Genomic DNA, 24,197 nt, shown 5'->3' with positions numbered 1-24,197 from the left:
CACACACAAAACCGCTCGCACTCATGTCATGTTGCTCCAAGCTGCGCATGGTTACTGTCCAAGGTATTAGTTTCTCTCCGGGGCCGCGGCAGAAAGACAGCATGTCAGAGAGGGAGAGCTTCAGGCACACTTTGCGAGCCATGTAGCCTCCTCTGTTTCCTCCTCCGTCTTCCTTCACACACCCCCCGGGAAAAAGATGAACGTGAAGACCTTTTGAAAGTCGTCCGGAGGTGTGGGGCTTTTTGTTGTTTTCTTTTTTTCACAGCAGTGGTCATCCCTAAAGACTAACATCAGACTGGTCCGCCAGGTTTCCAGCATTCCTGAGATCATTCCTCCACTGATGCTTGCGGAGGCTTGTGCACGGTGCACTTCTTGACGGTCAAACGGGAATCCCACGGCTGTCCACTTCTGCCTCAGAGGGACTTTAAGGGACTTACACCACCCACGGGAGCATCCACTGCCCGGGGCAGCAGCTGCACAGGTACCCTCTGCGCTGAGGACAGGCTGAGGAGACATCATGAAAGGTAGGATGCTTTTCTCTTCCCCCTCCCCTGTTTCCTGGCTTTTGAGTGGGCTTTTGGACCTTGTGGCTGTGGAGGCGAAGAGCAGAGCAGCAGGGGGAAGGCACGGTGGATGTTTGGGGGCACAAATGTGCAGACAGCTCGGCTTATGGCAGAGGGCCGCGCCTCTCAAGGTCTCGGGGAAAAGAGATCGGTTTGTTGTTCTTGGATGCAAGACATCCTCTCGCCCTGGCTTTGAACAGGAGTAGAGAGAGAGGGAGAGAGAGTGTGTGTGTGTGTGTGTGTGTGTGTGTGTGTGTGTGTGTGTGTGTGTGTGTGTGTGTGTGTGTTTGTGTGTGTGTGTGTCTGCTTAAGTGTGGGGACATATTACAGTTCACATCAGACACGGTTTCGTTTGCCCACGGGGGTTTCCTAAAGGGATCTCAGTGTGCGCCGCAGCCTCAGAAGCATAACACGGAAAAACACTCGCCTCAGTCAACACCGCGTGAAACAAGAACCTTGACTCTCCCCTGGACCCTGGGAAAGCAGTGAACAGATAGCAAACTGGTGTGTGTGTGTTTGTGTGTGTGTGTGTGTGTGGGGGGGGGGGGGGGGGGGGGGGGGGGGTTAAGGGAGGATAGTCAAGCTGCAAACATAAGGGGGCTGAAGTGGTTGTATGATGTTTGAGCGGATTAATGTGCCGTGTGTTGACAGGTAGGAGGTCTCTTATCTCCCTGCTCTGGTGTGTACAGCTGATCCATAAAACGTAGACACTAATGCATTCCTCGTGTGGCACAGAATGAAGAGAGACAGAGGGTTGTGGGACAGGAGGGTGGGGAGGGTGGGGAGGTGGGGGCGGGGGGGCAGCAGGTGTGTGTAACTGATGCATGCTGACTGCCGGGAAAGAGAGAAGGAGAAGAAAAGAAGAGAGAGAAAAAGAAAACTGGAACTCATTTATCCCTCAAATCCATCATTCTTGGACGCTGGGACATCGCATGAAGCCACCCTTAGAGGAGACTTTGATCAGACGAGTGCGTGTCGCACACCAAACACATTGTATATAAACAGGATGCCGCTGCTTGTCGGGAAAGCGGGATGTTCCTATTGTTGCAATTAATTTGGAGCGAATTGTTCGCTGGCTCGTCAAGTGGAAACGAACCGAGTGCCCTATTTGTTTTCAGGAATTTGAGGACATGTGCGAGTGCTTATAAACAAGTCGAGAAAAATTTGCTTCAGGAGAATTGGTTAGGGATACGGGTGGGAGGAAGTAGGGGTGTAGTGGTAAAATAAGAGGCGTGTAAACTATGAACATTCAGTGATGGTAAGGTGGATTGCGCCATGTGGTATCGGAAATGTTTTAAAAAGGCATTCAGAAAATGTTTGATGTCGGTGGAGGTTAAAAAGTTGCAAATGGTGAATAAACTCTTTTGAGAGGTGGATAGACTCTAATAAGAGATGGATAAACTCACATTTAGCCCCCACTATAGCCCTGGGAGGGAGGGAAGGAGGGGAGTCAGGGGAATAGATTCAAGTTCACTGTTTCAGAGGATAATTGAGTTCCCTCATCACACTGCACAACTACAAATTGTCCTGCCGCTGCAAATGACTTTGATATGGCACAAGTAGGTCCATTCGAATGCACTTCAAGTCTTACGAGAAAATCCCACGCATTCTTTTCAAACTGCATCTGAATCAGTTGAATGTGGACCAGAACTTTAGGAGACACTTGTCTTTATTAGCTGCGGTGAAGGCCTGCATTGGAGGTTTGGAAGGGCCCCTTGCTCCCCGTGTCTGCATTCAATTAGGGGGTTTTCAGGAATTTGTGTCAAAAACCTCATGTCAAACGTAATGAGCTGGATCGACAGGGGCCAAAACTATAGTGGAACCGGCTGATTTCATGTCAGTTGTTTTTAAACTCCCCAACACAACACACACACACACATGCACACACGCACACATGCACACAGGCACACACACACACACACAGACATACACACATGCACAACAGGAACACAAATACTTTTGGGGGTAAAAAACAAGACCATTTGAAGAACATATACGTCAGGCCCGGTCTCATCACTGGACATTAAAAGAGAACGCATGTGACGCGCTGAGCTGTAGTTTTTGGACAGCAGGGCCGGTGTTTTCAGCGGCAGTGCACGGTCAAGCAGGGCTAACAGAGGAATACACACAGAGATTAAGAGGAAACCTTTCAAATCCCTCAACTGTAAACAAACCGCAGCGAGGGTCAGCCGGGTCAGGGCCGGCAGAGCCAAATAAGTCATGAGACTTTTGTGGACTCTGGGTGCTGAGCGAGGTGTCTTGTTCTTACACCATGTTCCACAGAGTTCATCACAACAGTAGGAGTGTGTGGGAGTGATTGAGCTCCTCTGTCCTCCTCTTGTCTTCTCTGACACCCCGCCAGTTTTACACGCATCTCTCTCACGAGAGCAACTGAGGCAAATGAAGGCTACTTTGAAACAGTAAAAGAGAAAGATGTTGAATGTGTAATGGATAATGATTATTATAATACATACCCAACTATACATTCTGTAAGTCAGCACATGCAGTACAAGTTATCCACATCAGCATCGGGGTGACCATACGTCCGGATTTCGGGTGGACAGTCCGGTTTTGGAACCCTTTGTCCGGACCTCTCTCGTGCATCCTCATTTTTGCCCTTTTGTCCTCATTTCGGGTAAAAAATGGGCAAAATGAGGATGCACGAGAGAGGTCCAGACAAAGGGCTCAAAAACTGATTGTCCTCCTGAAATCCAGACGTATGGTCACCCACATCAGCATGGATGAGTGATATTACTTTAGGTTTAAAGGGCCATATGGGTAAGGGTCAGTTTCCTGGATTAAACCTAGCCCTAGAGATTGTCATTGAAGTTCTTAAACCTAGCCCTAGAGATTGTCAGTGAAGTTCTCTGAGGACTAGGACTAGGACTAGACTCAATCCATAGATGGGAAACTGGCTTCATTAGCAGCCTTTTGAACATTTGGATTTCCTGTGCTGTCCTATGTTCTTCTCCCAGCAGATAAGATGTCCACTCACTTAGCACCTGTAAACCCACCACAGCTGTCCATTTGTCTCCAGTTTCCAACCGCTGCACCCTCATGTTGTACAGTATTTGGAGCAGAAACAGCATATGGCCTGCCATCTCTCTGTGGTCATCTACTGTATGGCAATTACAAGGTCAAACTAGGGCCCAAACCACAGAACCGAAGAGTGTGCAAATGAGGTTTTCATTTTCATTAGAGTCAGAAAACGTGATGGATAAAGGGCTGGAGACCCACTGGTCATGCCAGTGAGAGAGATCAGATGTACATACAGTATACACAAATTAGGCACATATGTATACAAAGACATGTATTTCGATTTACATACCTGCTCGCTATTCTCATATGGATGTAGTTACAATCACTCACTGTTTTGAGTAGAGAACCGAAAGGTACTATGTAATGAAATCGCAAAACCCCTAATGTTTCCCAGTGTCCACAATGTTTCAGCAGGGCCCAGGGCCGGGTGTTTTTATAGGTGTCTGCCGGTGTCGAAACATCTGGTGGAGGAGACGAATGAGCTGTGTTGGCCCCTCCCTCTGCTTCGAGTAGCCCTCCAAATGAAATAATGTAATCCCCCCCATGCCATCGGGGGTATCGCTCTCTCCAGTATTACTGTACACACCCAGCAACAGACAAGAAACATGCCCCCGCGGAGTCCTTAGTGACAGGTGAGACCGGTGGCCTGGCCCTCTTCAGAGACCTCTGCAGTCATAATAACACACCCTGGTAGTTTTAAACCGCTCATTGCAAGAGAGAGTTTGACTATCACTTTAAACCTCGTCCTTAATGAGAGAACACTATCTCACTTTCAGTTGTGTCTTAGTCTTAGTAGCAATTATGACGTGAATGTTCAAATATTTACCGGTTGCTGGGTCCAGATTGTCAGTAAGTCGTTTATTGTGAGGGTATACAGTTTAGCTGAAGCAAGCAGTGCCGCTATAGATGGACTTCACGTTCTTTCTTCCATGTTGTTATATTGTTACATAACACATAAACTGCCCGTTCCCAGTGCTTTTGAAAGCAGTCAAAACACCTTGAAACTCGTCAGGGCACAGGATGTTTTTGGAGCGTTTTAAAAGTGTCTGCCTCTGTCCTTTTCCACACCCTCTTACATTTTTGCACGCTCATCAAACACTGCGACCACATATTTACAACCTTAATGATCGTCAAAGCTACAGCTCCTTTCCAAACAAGCATCATATCCACCCAAGCATCATCGGTTACGTTTCTGTTTATGTCTGTGTGTTTATTGGCAGACACTTTTGTTGAATGCAACAATAACATTAAGCATTAAATCACCATTTAAAAGAACAATAGTTTAAAGTAAAACAAAAAACAGTATTGACTGTATGCCCTGACTTTTCACCAAAAAACAGGGGTTCAGATTTGGAGGGTACACAAACTGTTGCTATGTTTTTAACGCCTGCGAAGGGTTCTCACAGCCTTTAGTTACCGTGGCTCATTCATGACACCTACCGCCTTGGCTGGAGAATAGCGCTAATGATTGCCACAAATCCGGTTGATTGACGTTAAATAGTGGGAGTATGACTCTTACTGTACTTTGTTGACCCCGGGACTTTTCCACCGCTGGAAAACAGCTGCGCTAATGGGCCACTCTGCACACACTGACTGGTGCGCACCGGGCCGGGTCGGTTCTGCTGAACACAGGGCTCTGGCAGACACAGACCAGAGAGAGAGAGAGAAGGGGAGAGAGAGAGGGAGAGAGAGGGGTAGAGAGAGAAGGGGAGAGGGAGAGGAAGAGGGAGATAGAGAGGGAGAGGGAGAGAGAGAGAAAGACAGACAGTGTTCAGACACCAGGGCACATGGCCAGACCAGAGGGTCGACTCTTCCCCCCCTCTTGGCGGGGGCCGCGGGAGTGCTCACTCAGGGCTGTGCAGGCCAGCCTTGGCACAGGACTGTAGAGTTTGGGTTGAGACACCTGTGAGGGTCGAGAGTGTGGCGGTGGCATGGGAAACACAGGGATTCCAAGACCTGAAGCCACCTTATATTGCTGGGATAGGATTTTTGAACAACTCGGGGGTTTTTTTTTGCACGTTTTTGGACCAGTACCCTACACTCTGCAGTGTCTCTCTCAGATCCAGCCATCTACTTACCTGTCTAGCTGTTTTTTCTTTCAGACTGAATAGAGTGTCTGTCCACACACATACACACACACACACACACACACACACACACACACACACACACACACACACTGAGGCAGGTCTGCTTGCAGCCCCAGTGTGCTCAAGGTGGATGAATGAGAGGTCTGGAAAACTCTTGCGTCGTCTTCAGCCTCATCAGCTGAATTTAATAGTGAGGGGGAAATGACTTGCGTAGAGAGTCACGCACAGTGGCTACAGCTGGGCGTCAAGAGCAGGGTGTTGCCCTTTACATCTCTACCACGCCACTGAAAGGTGCACTATTCGTTTTCTCGCTGTTTATGAGGTAGTGCTGTGGGTACCGCTTAATTTGATTAAGATTTTAAAAGCTTTAAAATGTTTATTTCTGGCAGTAATGCCATTTCTACAGTTATTTATAGACACTGAATTCAGCACTAAAAGCAACCACATACTCACTGAAAGCTTTTCTATTTATTATAAGGCCAAATATGCTCTACACATGCCATTACATAATCAATGACATCATGAGCAAGATGCTATTTCATAGGGAGGTGAACAACAGTAAATCATCTTCATATAAAGTTACATTAGTCATTCAAATCTTCAAATGTGATAGTGATATGTTATAACAGTGTAGTAAGACTTCTAAAGTGAGGGCTGTGGTCTGTCTCATGCGCTTCATGCTTGAAACGTTGGCCTTTGAAGTACCTCACCTTCCCGAATGCAGTGTTTGTGGGAATAAAGTTCCCTTGCTGGAAGCCAAAAGGTTCAGAGCCCCCCCTTCGGCTTCTCCCATAATTCCCCCTGGCTCAGCAGCTACCACAAGTGAGTGGGGAGCACTCCAGCACTGACACCATGGCGACGCAGGCCTCCAGCGCAGCACAGCACAGCACAGCCCAGCCCAGCCCAGTGCACACATAAAAAGGTCTCCTGCTCTTGGGTTTCATATTGTGTTGCCATGGGACCTTAGTATCTGACAGCTCATTTGTTCCCATTCTTCCCTTCTCTCTCTCTCTCTCTCTCTCTCTCTCTCTCTCTCTTTCTCTCTCTGTCAAAGAAGTCTGTGAAATATTGGTTTTACAAACAGATGCAAGCACAGAGGAAACACTTCTCTCCCAAACTAAAATTTGGATCATTGTGTTCATATAACATGCATGCCAAATATGACCTCATGCGCCCAAATTAGAGCAGAGCTCACATTTAGGGTGAACGTACGGTACTGGAGTGGGGGGGGGGGGGGGGGGGGTATATGTTCCTTGTGGTATTTGCAATGATTTACAACCAGAATAACTAAGCTCGTGCCTCGTTCTGCCCCAATGCTGGCTTATGTTTCAGACTGTTGACCTTAATTTGTGAATATAAATCTCAAACTGCGCCCTCTTTTTTGTGTGTTTTTTTTCTTCCAGAGAGCTATTGTGGCTATGAGAACCAACTCTTCAAAGGTATGGGAGACCATCAGCCCCCTTCACCCACACTCTTCAACTACTTACTAATCCCTAATAAACCATATCCGAGTGGTGACATCAGTAAGACAACACCTATGCGCTCCCAGCTAAACTCTCACAGGAAGCACAGACTCCCTCTCTTGGGGACCTGAGATTGTAATTAAAGCGGATTTAGTATGGAGATTGCAGTAGTGATGGTATAACCCTGGAAACAATTAAAGTATTATAGTGACTCATTCTTCTCTTGCAGAGGAGGATCTGACCGGGGAGGACGAGGAGATGCCTCCCTTCAGAGGTAAGCGGAAAGCCTTGAGGGTAGTGCAGCTATTTTAAGTCAACTATAGTCATTTGTTTTACTCTGAGAGGCAAGGGATATTTATGTAGGGAAGGGGGGTTGCATCATAAGTAATTGGGCTGGCCCCACGAGTTGTCGTCTGTAAGCTATTTATCAAGTAGAACACAGTCCAGGCCAAGTGTATTTGGGCAAGACGGTAATTTTCGGTCTCGAATGACAAACATGGATATAGGGCTGAGAATTGGGAGTTGTCCAAATTGTGTTTGTTTTATTCGTAAACGGCACAATTGAGTCGCTGGCACGTGTGTCTCTGTGCGCTGCTGCTTGTCGCCTGCTAGCCTGCCGCGCATACATCTGCAATTACACTCTTGTTTATGTGCGTGCGTTTTACATCTGTTTCAAATAGCCATACTGAGCCCGGTTGAACGGAGCTGGCCGTGGCTCCGGTGTAAACTCCGAAAGAGAGGCCCGTTTTGGAAGGGGAGCGGCACGCGGAGCTTGGCCTAGCTGGGCCAGTAGTTCAGCGGTTAATCATGCTCAATCAAAACAGCTCACGAGTTTTGGGATGTGTATTTTACGCCACGTTTAGCCCTTTTTGCAGAGGATTGTCAGCAAGATCTCTGAGAGAGAGAGTGTGTGTGTGTGTGTGTGTGTGTGTGTGTGTGTGTGTGTGTTCACAGGAAGGACACGGGGTGGCTGTGTAAAGTGCCAGCAAACACACTCCCTCCAGCTGGCTGTGAAGGTGCTCTACGGCTTCCTTGCGTTCCTCATCATTGCTGTGGCGGTGCTGGCTTCCCTTGGTGAGTCCAGGCCCAGCAGGAGATGGAGAGATGGACATAAAACAATTCTCTTTTAAAAAAGGGTTCTTGGGGTGCTTTATAGAACCATGCAGACTTTAAAGAACCCTTAGGGGTTCCTTTAAATAACCATTTGGGGGGTGCCATATGAAGCATGCAGTAGAACCATTTTTGGTTCTATATAGCACTTTTCTAAGAGTGTGGGTTCTCTCTGTATCTGCTCTTATTTAATCCTTCTTTCTCTCCCTCCCTCGCTTTTTCTCTCAGTCTATTTGTTGTTTTTTGTCATTGTCTATCACCACATTATTTCACGGGTGACACGATAGTTGTGGGTAAAGCCATTATTTCACAGCTGTGCAAACCCTTTAAGGTAATCCCAGTGTATGAGTTGACTTGAAAAGCACACATTTTCAGGCCAATCTCTGCCTGTGAGGACAATCTGGTTTATGCAGTCGACCTACTTTGTGGGTCCAAAATTACTTCATTCCCGGGATCATTCTTGCATAGAAAAAAAAATGTATTAGTGGTGCTGAGGTCATTTTTAGATTGTCAAGAGGCTCCTATCAACCTGATCTCAACTGGGTCTGATCTGGCCTTGATATGATTAAACTCAGATCCTCCAGTGATTCGATAAATGCATGCTCGCTACCAGAGCTCCCTTGGGCACGGCCGTAACACCACCCACTCGGGTTTGGCCGCTTGGAGGCGGTAATAAACACGATTAATTCCAGATTCAGGGTATACGTGAGGCCTGCCAGCACCCTGGGTCGAGGCGTCAAGCTTCACCTCCCTTGGCATCGCTCCTCTGATCCAAACTCTCTCCCGCTTCGTCACGCTTGAATCAGCCACACGCTCCACAACTCGCCTTTTACAACAGAGATGGGGGGTTTTGATGGTTATAGTGAGCTTGTTTTCTGAGTGTGCATGTGTGTGTGTGTGTGTGTGTGTGTGTGTGTGTGTGTGTGTGTGCCCCATGATTCCCAGGCATCAGGTGAGTTGACAGGTCCTCCTGGGATGCAGATGTTTATTTGCCACAGGCACTCAGTGTGTTATGACTAGTTCTGTAAATCTCTACTGTAGTCACATAGTGCCTGAATGACCCCCTCCTCACACACACACACACACACACACACACACAGACAGACACGCACACACACACTTCCCCCACCTTTTAACATCCCAGCCCAGCCTCCCCTGCCACGATCGGTATGTGTTTTTATGAGCAAGCTGGGGGTCACATCAAAGTTTATATCAGCTTACGACACATCTCTGTGGTGGAAAGCAAAGCGAGAACAAAGAAGCGTAAAAACTACGAGTTGTGAAACTCAAAAGCGCTGTTGGCCTCGTATCACAGCGGCCAAGCGAGAAAAAAAACAGAACCTCAAAACAACATGGACAATTTCCATATCGCTTCATACATCTGTTTCATATCGGCCCAGGAGTCCAGATGAATGTTTTGTTACATAATAATAAACAATCACCAGATCACATAACAAGCACCACATTGCATTGTATTATCATACTTGGTTCAAAGAAAAAAATAATTAAACCATGATCAATAATATGCCTGTGTGTTAACTGACAGGCCCGAATCTCAAAAGCTATCATGCATCAGCCAGCATCAGCAGTGAGCAGCACTGAATTCAGTTCCTTTGTCACTCACAGCACAGCCTTACAGGTGGTACCATGAACATCTGGAACCATTTGCATGAGGCAAAAAAAAAAACGAAGCCTGGCTCCAGAATGTGTTGTATTAATCCCTTAAGACCCGAATCAGAAATGACTTTGTCAAAGTGTGCCGGAACTCTGTTGCACTCACCGGAACCACGTCCTCAGGGGAGAATTCCACAGCTGTGTGCCTGTGTGTAGCCGCATACTGTATTGTTTCACATGCAGTACATTTGAAATGATTTTGCTCCAAGGAGGAATCAATCAACATCAAAACGATTAACAAACATCTCAATAAGTGCATTATTTTTTCTTACCTTTTGTCTTACCTCCACAGTGTTCAGGAAAGTTGACAGCTTATCTGAGGAGGAAACGTTTTATGAAAAGAAGATAACAAAAGTTTCACAGAGTATACAAGGTGAGATTGATGTTTTCTTTATAGAATGGGTTGTATGCAAACACCAAGCATAACTGGTTTTGAAAAAAATTGGAAAACTGACCCACATCTGAGACTGTGTAACACTGAACATATAGGCAACATTTGCATCCCACAGTGAATGGAACAGTGCGAGTCTCATAGTTGCATGCTGGACGCTGTGGTCTTCAGAGATCCATATTTCAGAGCAGTCATATTATGACTATGTCACATAGGACACGGGCGTTGATAGTGTAGTGGTTAAGAAGCTGGGCTAGCATGTACTGTAGTAGCCTGAAAGTTGTCAGTTAAATTCCCGGCTTCCACCGTTGTGCCCTTGAGCAATGCAAGGCTCTAAACCCCAAGTTGCTTCAGGGACAATGTGATCCCTTATAATATAGTTGACATACTGTATGTAAGTCACTTTAGACAGAAGGAGTGTAGTAGCTGAACTAGTTATGCATATAGCTTGTGCATTTCTGGGATTATGTGTTCAATTCTCAGTGAGCACCAATGACAATAAACTGTACACCCACACTGTGATAAGGGAATACAAGCATTCGTAAATTAGTTCAACTAAACAAAAGAGCCAGAGAAAATATTTCCTTTTATAGCCAAGGCTAATGGCTCTGTAGAGCCCACAGTTTTCAAAAATGCTGACAGCGATACTGTTTAGAATTCTTCAGATTGCTGTCTCTTTATGGTTGGATGGCTATCACTGAAACCAATGAAAACAGCCTTTCAAGCTCTGTAATCAGAAACTAAACTTTTAACACAGTCTAGACACAACCAAACAGGAAAGCTCTGAAGGAGTAAGCTGTTCTTCCCACCAGTTATGTTGTGTGTGCATCGCACCCTGAATGGACACATGCTAGAGACATGTGGTGGCTGAATCTGGTAGATGATAATGCTGCTTTGGAGGAAGAGGTGTAAACGCACACCAAAGTCGAGGTGCAGGCAACTAGGTTTAAAGCTTAGTTAGGCAGAGAGATGCCGCACACTCCGAATTGTAAGTCAAATTTTTTTTTAATAAAGTGAAAACATTTCGGCCTTTATGGCATGCGATCTGAAGAAGGATATAAAGGGCGAAACATTAACGCTTTATTAAAAGACTTTACTTACAAGTCAGAGTGTGCGCCATCTCTCTGCCTAACTAATATGATAATGTTGCTGTCACCTATGAAAGTTTGAAGTGTGTAATGTGTTTTTATGCCCACTACTGCTCTTGAATAAAACATCGCTCTTCTGTATCCTCAGATCTTGGAGCAGCCAACAACTGCACAGAATGCTTCAACCTTGCACACTTTCGAGAGGAGGTCAGCAAACTGAAGAAGGAGTTTGAGGACATGCAAAGCCAGGTCCTGGGCCACGAGCAGATGTTGCAGCAGGCCACTAAGACACAGAGTACCCTCTCACAGTCCAACAACAGGATGTTCAGGGACCTCCAGAACTATGCTGTCACCATGAAGTGGATTAACCAGTCGCTCACCGGGTACCTCAACCAGGTGAACGGCTGGCAGGCGGTGATGAACGAGACGGACCAGGGTATGAAGACCCTGCTCCAGGACCAGTACGACCTCAAACTGACGGTACAGACGGTGAACACGACAGTGGGCTTGAGCGCGATGTGGATCGACGCGCTGCAACGCAAGGCCGACGAGGACACCCTGGTGCTGCAGAAGATGACGACCGAGTGGCAGAACTACAGCCGCATCCTGGGCTCGCTCAAGGCCAACTCGAGCGCCACCATGCAGTCGGTGCGCAGCGTCCAGAGCGGCATCTCGGCCACACACCAGCGCATCAGCCTGAGCTCGGAGATGGTCCACGACCTGACGCTGCAGGTGATGAACCTGCAGATGCAGCTGGACAACGTCTCGTCGTTCATCGACGAGCACGAGGAGAACATGCACGATCACCAGTACCACTCGCGGTACTACGAGAACCGCACCAGCGAGCGCTTTGGCACGTTGGAAGCCCGCATGGGTGCCATCGAGATGGAGATCGACACCATCTCGTCGAGCATCAATGCCACCGTCAGCCACGTGCAGAGCATGTACAAGTACATCCACATCGAGAGCTCCTCCTGTCAGACGAGGCTCGGAAGCCACACCGAGGATCTGCAGAACCTCAACAACACGGTGCTCCTGCTGTTGCACTTGGCGGACACGCTGCGGACGCAGTACATGCTCATGAGCGTGCGGCTAGACATGGACGTGCGGAACCTCTCCATGGTGATGGAGGAGATGAAGCTGGTGGACACCCACCACAGCCAGATCATTCAGAACTTCACCATCCTGAAAGGTATGGCTGGAAAAAAAGAGAATGCTAGAGTGATTTCTAAGAAAATGTGTCAAACCTGTGCCTAAATTACGCATTACGTGGATGATGTTATTATATTGCATATAAATGTACAAAGATCGTTTCATTCAATCTCAGGTTCAGTTCTCTGATATACTGTACTTGGTAAAGTCAGTTGGTGTAGGCTTCGGTATGTGAATGAAATGTATTGTGTGAAATGCTGTGTAATCATTGAGGCTAGTGTGGACAGTGTACTACTAGAGAATGACATTTATCACCATTACATAAACTTAGCATAAACACAAATGTAGAATTGCCATCAGAATTACTAGAATAGAGCAGAATAGAGTTTACTCACGTTTTTGTTTCCCACCTATCCACACAGGTGCTCCAGGTCCACCCGGCCCGAAGGGAAATCGAGGAGAAACTGGCACTAAAGGATCTATCGGCCGGGTGGGAAACAAAGGCGAAAATGGGCCAGTTGGACTCTCTGGAGCATTGGGACCAAAAGGCTTTCCGGGTCCCAAGGGGGCACCAGGTGAGCCCGGACCCACTGGGGTGAGAGGAAACAATGGGGTCAAAGGTGCCAAAGGATCTCTGGGGCAGCCTGGACCACGAGGGGAAAGGGGCCAGAAGGGCGACATAGGAGTGCTTGGGAAAGACGGCATTCCCGGTCCCAAAGGTCCGCCGGGAATACAAGGACAAGCAGGCTTACCTGGGCTGCATGGCATACCTGGGCCAAGGGGAAAACCTGGTCCTGTTGGTCCACCTGGCCCGCCAGGAACACCGGGACCCGCGGGCATACCTGCCACCCCATCTTGAGCAGCTACTTACAGCAAATCATGCCCTTTATCCTGAGTGGAGACGCACTGACAGCCAACTGAAAAAAAGAAAGAATGTGTACTTGTTTTTAATTACTCCATGTGGATCATTGAAGAATCCACATTTGACTTGGGATGGGATCGTATACTTCTGAGCCTCAAAAACTCTCAAAATCACTCCCCTGAATGGTTCGTTTGGGAAGCAGGAGACATCTCTCCAGCCACAAGGGCCTGATTTTAATTTGCTGGAAATTCACAGTGTGGGGATTAATTTGCCAAGTCCTGGAGTGTGGAAGCAATCGAGTGTTTATTGCTGCGTGGCTTGTTGATACCACAGTACACTCATGAGGGGGGCGCTCTGTTGAGTTTACAAGCCAGAATTTTTTTGTTTCAATTTTGATGGCACTTTAATGCTTTTGATGTATAATGTTGTACTCCTGTTTGTATTTGCTTTCTGAGCTAACTGTGGTTCAGAGCGGGTACTCTGAATCAGTAACAGGTTTTAAAGGAACAACACAAAACCAGAATGTGCCGTGATGACAGTAGATCTCCCTCTACAGAATATGTTGAATCACTTTTGTTACAGAAGACCTGAGAAAAGTCTGAAAGTGTGGCACAAAATTGGACTCTTAAGTTTGATGGCTGAAACCAATAAACAGTAAGACAACAGACAGAGATATTTGCCAACACGAGGTACTACCTGATTTAGTAGGCTCTCTTTACAATGCTGAAATGCTCTCTGAGGTGACAGTAACTCTGTCTCATGTACAGTGTACTAAAAAAGCATATGTTTTTAAAAAACATATTTACTGACAATCTATATTCAACATTGTTTTTGAGATGTTGTTATTTTCCTTATACTCTCCTTGCACATAATCTATGATTTATGATGAAATTTATTCCAAGTTTTTATTGCAGTGCAATTGCAAATAATAAAAAAAGATTACTCAAATTGCTAAATTGTTTATTTTAAAAACAAAATAGGTGTTCAGTTTTTATTTGAAACTTTCCTCTGTCCTTCTATCATTACAGCCATATTCTTTGGAGGGTTAGCACTCACTTATGACATATAGAGGTTGCAAGGACCCTGAAGAAATGCAGGTTCCAAGTCACAGTAAAAGCTCAACTATTTGGACCAGGTTCCATGTTAGATCGCATCTTACATGTTCAATCCAATTTGTGTTACTTGCTCTCCAGACCTTTCTCCCGTAGGGCTATTCAGAGCTAGAGCCAGAAGAAGACCACATCACTCCCAGTGTCAGCTGCAACCAGATCACGATTGGCCTCAAGGAGGGCTGTTCTTTGGAATATTCCACGTAATTTCATCCCAGCGACTTAACTAAGTCCAAGATCCCGGAGGAACGAACAAATAAGAAAACACACGCAGCTCCACAACGGTGTTTTCAGAGAGGTGAAAATTGAAAGCGACTTTTTCATTCAGACATCAGTTTACAAGGCTTTCTATCTCCATTGTTACATGAGTGTTAGACAGCAGAGCTGGTGTTATTCGCTGTGAATTTGTTACACTGCTGCTTCTTTTCAGTATGCCTGTATTCGGCCAGCCTGCTGCTGGCAACCATCCACTCTGAACCAGGTGCCAGGCATGAGAAGATCTAAGGGGACGCGCACTTCACACCAAAAAAATGGCCCGTAAAGGCCTGTGTAAATCCCACATATTTGCGGTCAGATGGGTGTTGAGAGGAATTTCATGCATTTCCCAGCCTACGCGGCACATCGTTTGCTGGGTGAAAAAGCCATAAAGAATAAAGCAGGTCAACTCAGACGTAGAGGATGTGGAGTGTTCTTAGCGAGGGTGTAAAGCTCCCTTCCATGTGAAATTAGAGAATGTGCGTCCAACGTCCATGCCGGGCTGTCTAAAGACACCCCGTTAAACGCACACGCACGCACGCACGCGCGCACGCGCGCACACACACACACACACACACACACACACACACACACACACAAAGTGAAGGCATGGCTTCCCTTTCTTTACAGCCACCACATGTGGCACACAAACTGCCGTGAGATATCTGACCTCTTGCAGCTTCTCAAACCTTTGCCAGATGTGTGCCACTAAATCACCATCACAGCTACAGTGCAACATGGGGGGGGGGGGGGGGGTAGTGCGATGGGCCATTACAAACAGCATGGTCGCGGTCCAAGACTTCACTAATAACAGTCTACGTACGTGGAGCCCAACATCCACAGCTCAGAGGCTGGCTGTGATGGATGTTGTGCCAGGCCTGCGTTTGAATGGGACATGCAGACAAGATGTTTTTGAAGTTTTACAATGAATACCAGCAACTTTATGTTGGTGCTTTTAAAGCATGGCGAAGTAATAATAGTGTTGTGGAATACAAGGAACACGAAATACCACATTTATTGTGATGTATTGAGCGTCTGTTGGACACCCTAATGTGACTTTTAATTGGATTGAGCAGAAGCCCTAAAAATGCACAATGTTCCTTTTTATGTTGTGATACATACCTAACATCTGCACGTTTTTCTGTGTAGACGGACCTCACCAAAGTACAAATATATGCTACAGATTTAATCTATCATTGTAACATACAGTACGCCATTACCAATCTGTTTTTCTTGTGGACCGAGGCGATTATATATATAGTATATATTTATTATATTATAATGATTCTATATTTATTCAAGAATCGAGAAAGTATGTCTATCTCTATTTCAGCTTTCCTCTTTCTGTGATGATCCGTCATCTGAGGCCCATGTAGGCAAGCTCCCCTCAGACCTGTTTGATCAGGACCTAAATGAAAATCCTTGTGATGTGGTACTTTAGTCTGCCTACATACACACTTGTTGAGTTGCCATACATTCCACTACAACAGCATAAAGCCCCATGCCCCTGAGGAAAAAAAATGCTCCATGGAAGAAATGTTGACGGCTCATTTTACAGTTTCTGCTGAGAGAAGAAGTGGACATGTTGATATCTAGAACTATTGCAATTATTCATAACCTGAGAGTTCCAAATAGAACTGTTGAGGGTTGACATTATATGTGGAGAACCGAAGGTCATTGGAGAATTTTCAAAAAACTATGTCTGTGCCATTTTGAATTACTGAACAACAATAGCTATGGTGCCAGTAACTCCCAACACATTATTGGAGATAGACCCATGAAATAGCTACACGCTGCCAATAAATAACTCTGGACCTAATCTTCAATACCTGCTGAACTCTGGCAGGCGCTGAATTAGATTTCCTGCGTTATGATCTCCACCAGGGCTGGACTGGGACAAAAAATCGGCCCTGGCATAGTTGGCCCACGTAGACCTCTAATTATTCAAGCCCCCACAACCACTCGCTCCCACCCGCCCCCCAATTCACAATCCTGGCAGTAGCCTTAAATATGCGTATCTATTGAACTAAGTGCCGTGCAGTACTGAAAGTGGACAAGTGTAGGCCTACTCTCTCACTCGCTCTCTGACTCCCTGGTGAGGAGGCCATGGAGCACATGGAATAATATCCATATTCAGGTTTCCAGGCAGGAGTTCCTCCAGCTTCCAAGTCTGACAAACAGACAGCATATAGAATAATATCCATATTCAGCTTTCGAACCTGACAAACAGCATCTATGATTAATGTCCATATTCAGTTGTCAGGCTTGACAAACAAACAGCGTATAGAGTATTAGGGATGTGTTCTGGGCTTACGGCTCTGGCCCTGCTTGTCCTTGTTATCGTGGCTGCACTCTGCACTGGGCTCAGGAAAAGAAAAGGAGGGCGGGCGGTGGGGCAGAAGGAAAAAAGAAAAACAAAAAAATAGTCCCCCGTGTGTCGGCAGCCGGAGGTCAGGATCACATGCAGGCCCACGCCACCACTCTGGAAACAAGTCACACTCTGGTCTCAGGTCGCGCTGGCTCCACCTGCGCTCTCCACGAGTCTCCTCCATCCATCCACTCTGTCCAATCCATCAGCCTCTGGGCCAGACTGCAGCACTGCCCAGTGTTGTGTGTGTAAGCGGCTCCCCTGCCAAGGCAAACACAGTGACCTCAGGCGTGGGTCAGCATCAGTACTGAGGGGCTGTTTAATTGATGGGTAGAGAGCTTACGCTGTTTCACTGGCTGGGAAAGGTCTTGTCGTCGTGCAAATGGAAGTTTGTTGTGACGAAGTTTACAGAGCTGCCAATTCTAATGACTATGCAGGTTGAGATCCTGTTGAGGACCTCAGCCCAAATCCATTATATCACTAGCTTCTATGTTGTTGTGATAAAAGATGCTTTTATGGAGTCCAGATTTTGGTCTGTGTTGTCAGCTCATGTGAATAGTTTTGCGTCTGGGTCTGGGAGATGTTTGAACTTAAACTGTATCCTGGGGTGAGGAGTTGAGTTCAACCTGCTGTCAGAACAAGAGAACAGATGTGAGGAGCATTTCAAAAGCAGTCCATATAAAGCAATAACTTCAATACTACATATGGTAGCAACATACGGTGCCCAAAGTGAATGTCGGCAGGGAAATCAAATAAAGCCATGTCAAGTGAAGGATGTAGGCCTGAAAAATACAATCCAATGAAAATGATCACCAATAGACACCAACATGAAGTCGGTATACTAATTGTCTTTTGGAAGGTTCTCTAAATGTTGTTATTGAAAAAAACATATTTCTGATTAGACTTTTAAACAAGATATCCCAAAGTAAGAGGGCGTTGTGAGTTTTTGCCCCTCATGGAAAACACAATGGCTGCCAGAGTCAACGAAGCCAGATGTTAAGACTCAGAACCCCGCCAACGTGGAGTTTTTTCACCCCTGGTGGAATATCTTTCGCACATATTCTTTTCCTGGTCATGCACCTAATGAAACATCTGCCAGAGCAAAGGTAAAGAGCTTTTTCACCCCCCTGTGTTTACATTTTTTAAACGACTCCCCAGAAATAGACACAAAGAGGTGATTAACGCCCTGGATACAGTACTGGTGTTAGCGTCAGTCGCATGCTGGGTCTTACTGCTGTTGGAATATACATTGTAATCATAAGCTCTAACCACACCACCATGTACGCTACATTATGGCCACATCACCATTGTGAACATGTACAAACCTGAGGATGGCTTGTTTACATACAGTGAATATTTATATTAGCCGAGACGTTCACGACTGCATTCATTTTCCGTGCCTGTCTCTTCCTGCCCCTCTCCTTGAGTGTCCAGAAAGTTCTATTACCTCAGAAGGCTTGTGTCACGTTACAACATTCTTGAACGCCTGCATTTGCCAGCATCGGAGGATAATGAAAATGGGGGGAGCAGATGACATCTAATTGCATGACTCCTGATGTCCACGGCCAGCTAGTGAAACTTGAGTCTTTTATCCCTCCGCGATCTTTGGCTCGAGAGAACCACTATGAAAGGAGACAAATGTCACTCACTGGACACATTTCAATGAGGGATGGCTCTTATTAAGGCAAATTAATGGAGCGTGGCACGAATGTGGAGAAAAACAAAAGGAGACACATTTTGGGGATGAAAAATGCACTTGAGTGACCAAAAATGACAATCTTATTTTTCCTTTTCTGTTCTCACACATCTGGATTGTGTTTAAACGCATCATAACCCTGGATAATGTCTTCAGCACACAACTGTTTTTAGCAGAGCGGCTATGGATGCGAACCCAAGGTCATCCCTTTAGGCAACAACTAAAGCTGTTTTGTCATATTCAATGTTCAATGTTCAAATTGGCCACCTAGAAGGTATTCTCCTACACAAACACATGGCCACCCATAAAACCAACCTTCTCTTCTAACAAACAAGGTCATCTATGAGTTTTGAAAGTATCTCTCTGCAGTACTTTACATAAACTGTATTTGCAGAGCTCTTCAAGTTCAGTTTCCCTTCTGCCAGGCAATCATGAGCCAAATGTACCTTTACTTTAGAGAAACTGCATTTGAAAGACTCATTTAGAGTTAAAGTTCTGGTTCTCTTAAGCCAGGTAACCATGAGCTCCTTATACATCTAAAACTGACGTCAGCATTTTTTTACCTCATCAGTCGACGGACTGGACCAGCTTGCTTATAGAAATAATGACATCACTTAAACCTTGGAAAGACGTTACAGGTTGATTCCTGAATTACCCCACCACGTCTGGTTCCAGTCCCATGACAAGGGGACCAAAGTCAGGGAACATTACCCAGAGCAGTACCTCAACACCGTGGCCCGGTACCTAGGTAAGCACACAGCTGTTCAAATACATAGCGCAGAGAAGTGCCTCAGGTGTCTGGGAGATTATTATTGTATATCACACTGTGTAAACACTATTTCCGTTTGGCTCCCCAAGTTGAACCTCAGCTCCGCTCCATTTCTGGCTAGCTACAACACACACACACACACACACACACACACACACACACACATAGACACACTCTGACTGCCTGACAAGCTGCAAGGTCACTGCACTGACAAGTGTCTAAATTAATGCCAAAGCTAGAAATCTGCTCCACTGATGTCTATAAGCTATATTCTGGTCTATAAGACTTTTGACATTGACAGATTCCTAACCATAGTGAACTTATTTTCCTTTAACCTCAAACATGCATTGAGCATCTGTAAGTGGGTAAACTTACACCCCTGTTTGAATTTGATTGATATTGTCAAAATGATGTTTTTTGTTATTTGTGGTTTATGCACGGTTTTTAGGTTGGTATAGTTGGCTAGTTGTAGACCAAAACCCCACAACGCTACTTCATCATGTTGTGTCTAGATTCATGAAGGCCAAAGTCAATGCCAGACAAGCAGGATATGTTTAAACTGACGCAACATTTAAAACCGAAGAAAACACTCACACACATTAAACTCTAGACCCACACACTACGGGCAGTTAAGCAACCAAAATTGCACACTCACCCCACTTTAGGGGTGAAAGGTGAGCTCTATTAGACAGTCCATCAAGAAAGACAGCTAAGGCTACTACATAAGTTGGGGTGCCTCCCAGCTAGTCACACAACCTCTGATGGTGGTCTGTGTCCATTCAGAAAGTCATCAATCTTACATTTCGGTTTCTGCCGTTCTCGGACTGATTTCTCCATCACGATGCATTGACAAGTGAGTTACTCCCCCGAGTCACAAAGTCATTTGTGGTTTCAGAGTCCTAATATAGACGGAGAGCATTGCGAAATGTTGATGTAAAAGACTGCATGAAAATCATACTCCTTTTCAACAGACTGTGTGTCTCCCTTCGCCAAAACCAGAAAGCAGAGATGAGCTTTCAGACCAAAGTGTGATCAATTTATGGCGATTGGCAACACTGGTGAAGGCGGAGCTCTTCATCCATCATGTTTTCCGTATACCTCTTCTTCTGCAAGGCTGCAGCTTGTTGCCAATTCAACAGCAATTAACATGCCTTTGGGACATTTTGCAATGCTCGCTTTCACTGGTTAAGAAATATTTGGAGCGCAAAAAATAGCTCCGAAGAAACACATGGAATTCATGTTAAACTGTAAAGAATTTTGTTTTTCAGCTGTCTTAGGCCACACACTCCACAGGAGATATCCAACGGAGTCATCTGTCAAAGACTACCAGGAGTTGTTATATGGACTCATCTCAAGTTGTATATTAAGAAAAACACATAATGCACGATGCAAAGCAAAGAAAACCACCACATAGTCAACCCTCTTGGGTCTTTTGCACATAGATACTTATGTTTTTGCAGGAAATAACTCGTCAGGTCACGTTGCAACATCTTGTCTGATTTTACTATCCCTTGTTTTGTTTTGTGTTGATTGGAGTCTTTGGAACTGCCCCCTGCGGTGGAAATGCTGGCAGCTCACATCAACCTCCCAGACATAAACATGATCAAAGGTGAAGCCAAGTTGTCAAACTAAAAGAGTCTTGAAGAGGTCAACATAATTGTCTGTACAGCCCGAGCCTGCTTTGGCATAATCCGAACCATTACTGACTTTGTCGACCAAAAAAAAGCATAAATTCATGCAGAAGAAACTGCTTAGAAGTGGAAGAGTAATACCATTCCCAACACAATGTGCTTACAAGTCTGTTATGTATTACTGTCATTATGCCATTCCATAGCCCACGTTCATTTTGTCCACAAAGGCGGCAAGGTTTCCCCCCACAAGCCTGAAGATCAGAAGAGGAACGTGCGTGGTCATTTTCATCCGCCGCGGGCGAACCTCCGCGGCGACAGCGGTTTCATCCACACAGGTGGTCTCCCACGTGGGGGTCTCTCATTTTCTCCTCGGGTTTGCGGAGCGCAACGCAGCTGCCCTCGGACCAGGCCCGCCAGCTTTGAAGTGTCTTTTGCTTGGACAGGTCCTGTTCCTGCCCTTATGTCGCAGAGGAGCAGTATATGTTTTCTTTGGACCACATCAATGCTTACCCCCACTTTCCACAAAGTCCATTATTTTCGTGAGTGCCCTTCCTTTCGGTATCAGCATAAATTAAAGAGCTCGAAATGAGTCGGTGGGGACCTCTCCCCCCGGACAAGCAAACCAGACCAGGCAGGGTGTCACAGACAGCGTTTGTGATTTAGATTTGCCATCCCTTGATCTGGAACTTTGTTTCGTGGACAAATCAGATAGCTGACCCATTTCGCATGAATGAGGACTTTGTTCTCTGCCAGAATGCTGCACGAAATCATTATCATTTAAGCAGAGATCAAACTGTGATAACTGGACAATGTTTGCGGATGGAAAGTTTTAAGGGGTGCTCATTCATTCAATATTCTTTGGTAGCTCAACACAGCAAATAAATGGTTCACATTCTTCTGATTGATAGGCGTCGGTTTCACAATTTTTCACTGAGCAGACACATTCCCTGGGACAATCCTTGACTACTTTTGAGTCATTCATTATCTTCGCAGACAGCTTGGAAACGGGAAGCTGCCTCCAAAATAGGCTGCTTTTGAAAGGTATGCAGAAACCAGGCCAGAGCTAGCGCATAAATCTGTGGCGCATTTGCTTAAAGCCCCGTTTGTTCAGTAACGACATACATTCAAAAGCCAAAAAAAGGCAATGGAATTCTTCTGGACAGCGTCCATCTCTCTGCAAAAAAACATTCGACCGTAACATGAGAACAGATAAGGAGTATTAAAGCTGTATTTTTGTTCTCAATATCAGCAAACTAGTAGCTGAGAGCATCTAAGGGGGCATGTGGACTGCCAAATGTATGGATTAATGTTGACAGATGCTTAACAGATACTGACATTAAAGGGGATATACATTTCCAATGTGCAATTAGACACACATTGCAGGTTATGTAACCTGGTTTTAGGGGGGTTGTGGAATGGTCCGTGCATGCGTTCGCTTTCACTATGTTATGTCAGAATGCTTTAGATATGCCGTGCATTAGCACAGCAAAGTATTTAGTCCTCCTCTTGGCATGACAAATAGAGTGGAAGAAAAAAACTCTTAAGAAAACACAAAAGCAGACACACAAACATGTAGGCCTATCCTTAATGCCAGAGTAGATAGATGAGTGGTTGTGTAAAAGAAAGAAAGAGGAAAGCAAGAACAATAACAAGGAGAGAGGACAAGAACATGACACACTTCTTTGGCACACCCAAGGCTGACTTTAAAACAACAAACATGGCAATCCGGGCCAAATGCATCCCCTCAGTCAGCGGCAATCTTTGTCCAACTGCCAATCAAATCATGTAACCATACTGTACGCGGCATTTATCTGACTCCATTTACACATGTACAGTATACACACGCACACATACTAATTTTCACCATATCTTCTGCCCATCGCTCCCACGGCTTCAGGTAATGTTACCACAAGGCTCCAGCTTTGGGTCGGCTCTCTGCTGCTGCTGCTGCTGCTGCCGTGGGAGCCCCTCTGGCGGGGCCCTCCCATGGCAATCAGGCAGGAATGGGAGCGTTGGGTCGGGCCGAGGGGAGAGGAGCGGAGGAGAGCAGAGCGGAGGGCCCACTGCTGCTGCTGCTGCTGCTGCTGCCTCTCTGCTTCCCGGCCCTTTCTGCTGAGTTCATCATCTGCGGTTTGCCTGCGAGAAGCCCTGGGGGAGGGACAGGACATGACTGGCAAGTTGCAGCTAAGCGGGTCCAGATGCTAAAGACCAGGACGTGAAGCAGAGAGAGAGAGAGGGGGAATGAGGGAGATAGAGAGAGATAGAGAGAGAGTGAGGAGAAAGAGAGAGCGATAGAGTGAGGGAATGAGGGGGAGAGAGAGAGAGTGAGGGAATGAAGGAGATAGAGAGAGAGTGAGGAGAAAGAGAGCAATAGAGTGAGGGAATGAGGGGGAGAGAGAGAGAGTGAGGGAATGAAGGAGATAGAGAGAATGAGGAGAAAGAGAGAGATCGAGAGAGAGAGAAGGGGGTCAGGACTTGTTAAGACAGCTGTGGCTTTTACGCAGGGACTATTACGGGTGGTGGTAACTCCATATTATTATTGTTGTTTGAGTTTGAGGGTTTTCGTAAAAACACCCCAAAATGTCCTTTGGAACCAGACAGAGGACAGGACAAGAGAGAAAGAAAATAGGGGTGTGTTTGTGTGAGAAAGAAAGGGAGAAGGGGAGAAATAAGGGGACATATGCTCTGGTTAAAAGCACTCAAAACAAATGCGAGAAGCCAAACCCGTAAGCCTCCGAGAGAAACAGAGAGAGCGAGAAAGGGGGAGAATGCCAACTCGGCTGGCATGGCATGAAATACCGCTTTCATTCACTTCCTTGTTTTGCACACCTGGTGGAGGAAAAGTCATGACTCACTGTAATGGAGCTGGGTACACAACACCAAAGAGGACTGTTACTGTGGGGGCGTTTTCACATCAAACGTTTGCATGAAGGCCCT

The 24,197-nt window shown here is 46.0% G+C and overlaps 1 protein-coding gene across 1 annotated transcript; it reads left to right on the top strand.

The window, feature by feature from the left end:
• scara3 (scavenger receptor class A, member 3) lies at window positions 1-14,371 on the top strand. The gene is made up of 7 exons (XM_062551238.1): window positions 1-524; window positions 7,096-7,131; window positions 7,385-7,429; window positions 8,110-8,229; window positions 10,232-10,312; window positions 11,567-12,610; window positions 12,993-14,371. Exons 1-7 carry the CDS (start codon window positions 518-520, stop codon window positions 13,427-13,429), a joined length of 1,770 nt encoding a protein of 589 aa, XP_062407222.1. The 5' UTR covers window positions 1-517; the 3' UTR covers window positions 13,430-14,371.
• Window positions 14,372-24,197: the final 9,826 nt, after the last annotated feature.

This window comes from Sardina pilchardus, chromosome 12 (genome assembly GCF_963854185.1).
Source record: "Sardina pilchardus chromosome 12, fSarPil1.1, whole genome shotgun sequence".
Classification (NCBI taxonomy): Eukaryota; Metazoa; Chordata; class Actinopteri; order Clupeiformes; family Clupeidae; genus Sardina; species Sardina pilchardus.
The sequence above is the reverse complement of the archived record's forward strand: the minus strand, read 5'-3'. Positions and strand labels throughout refer to the sequence as shown.

Excerpts from the sequence above, each read along its gene's own strand:
- scara3 (XM_062551238.1), top strand. Across the intron at positions 7,132-7,384 it reads TGAGAACCAACTCTTCAAAG|AGGAGGATCTGACCGGGGAG; the intron begins GTATGGGAGACC and ends CTTCTCTTGCAG. Across the intron at positions 7,430-8,109 it reads GGAGATGCCTCCCTTCAGAG|GAAGGACACGGGGTGGCTGT; the intron begins GTAAGCGGAAAG and ends GTGTGTTCACAG.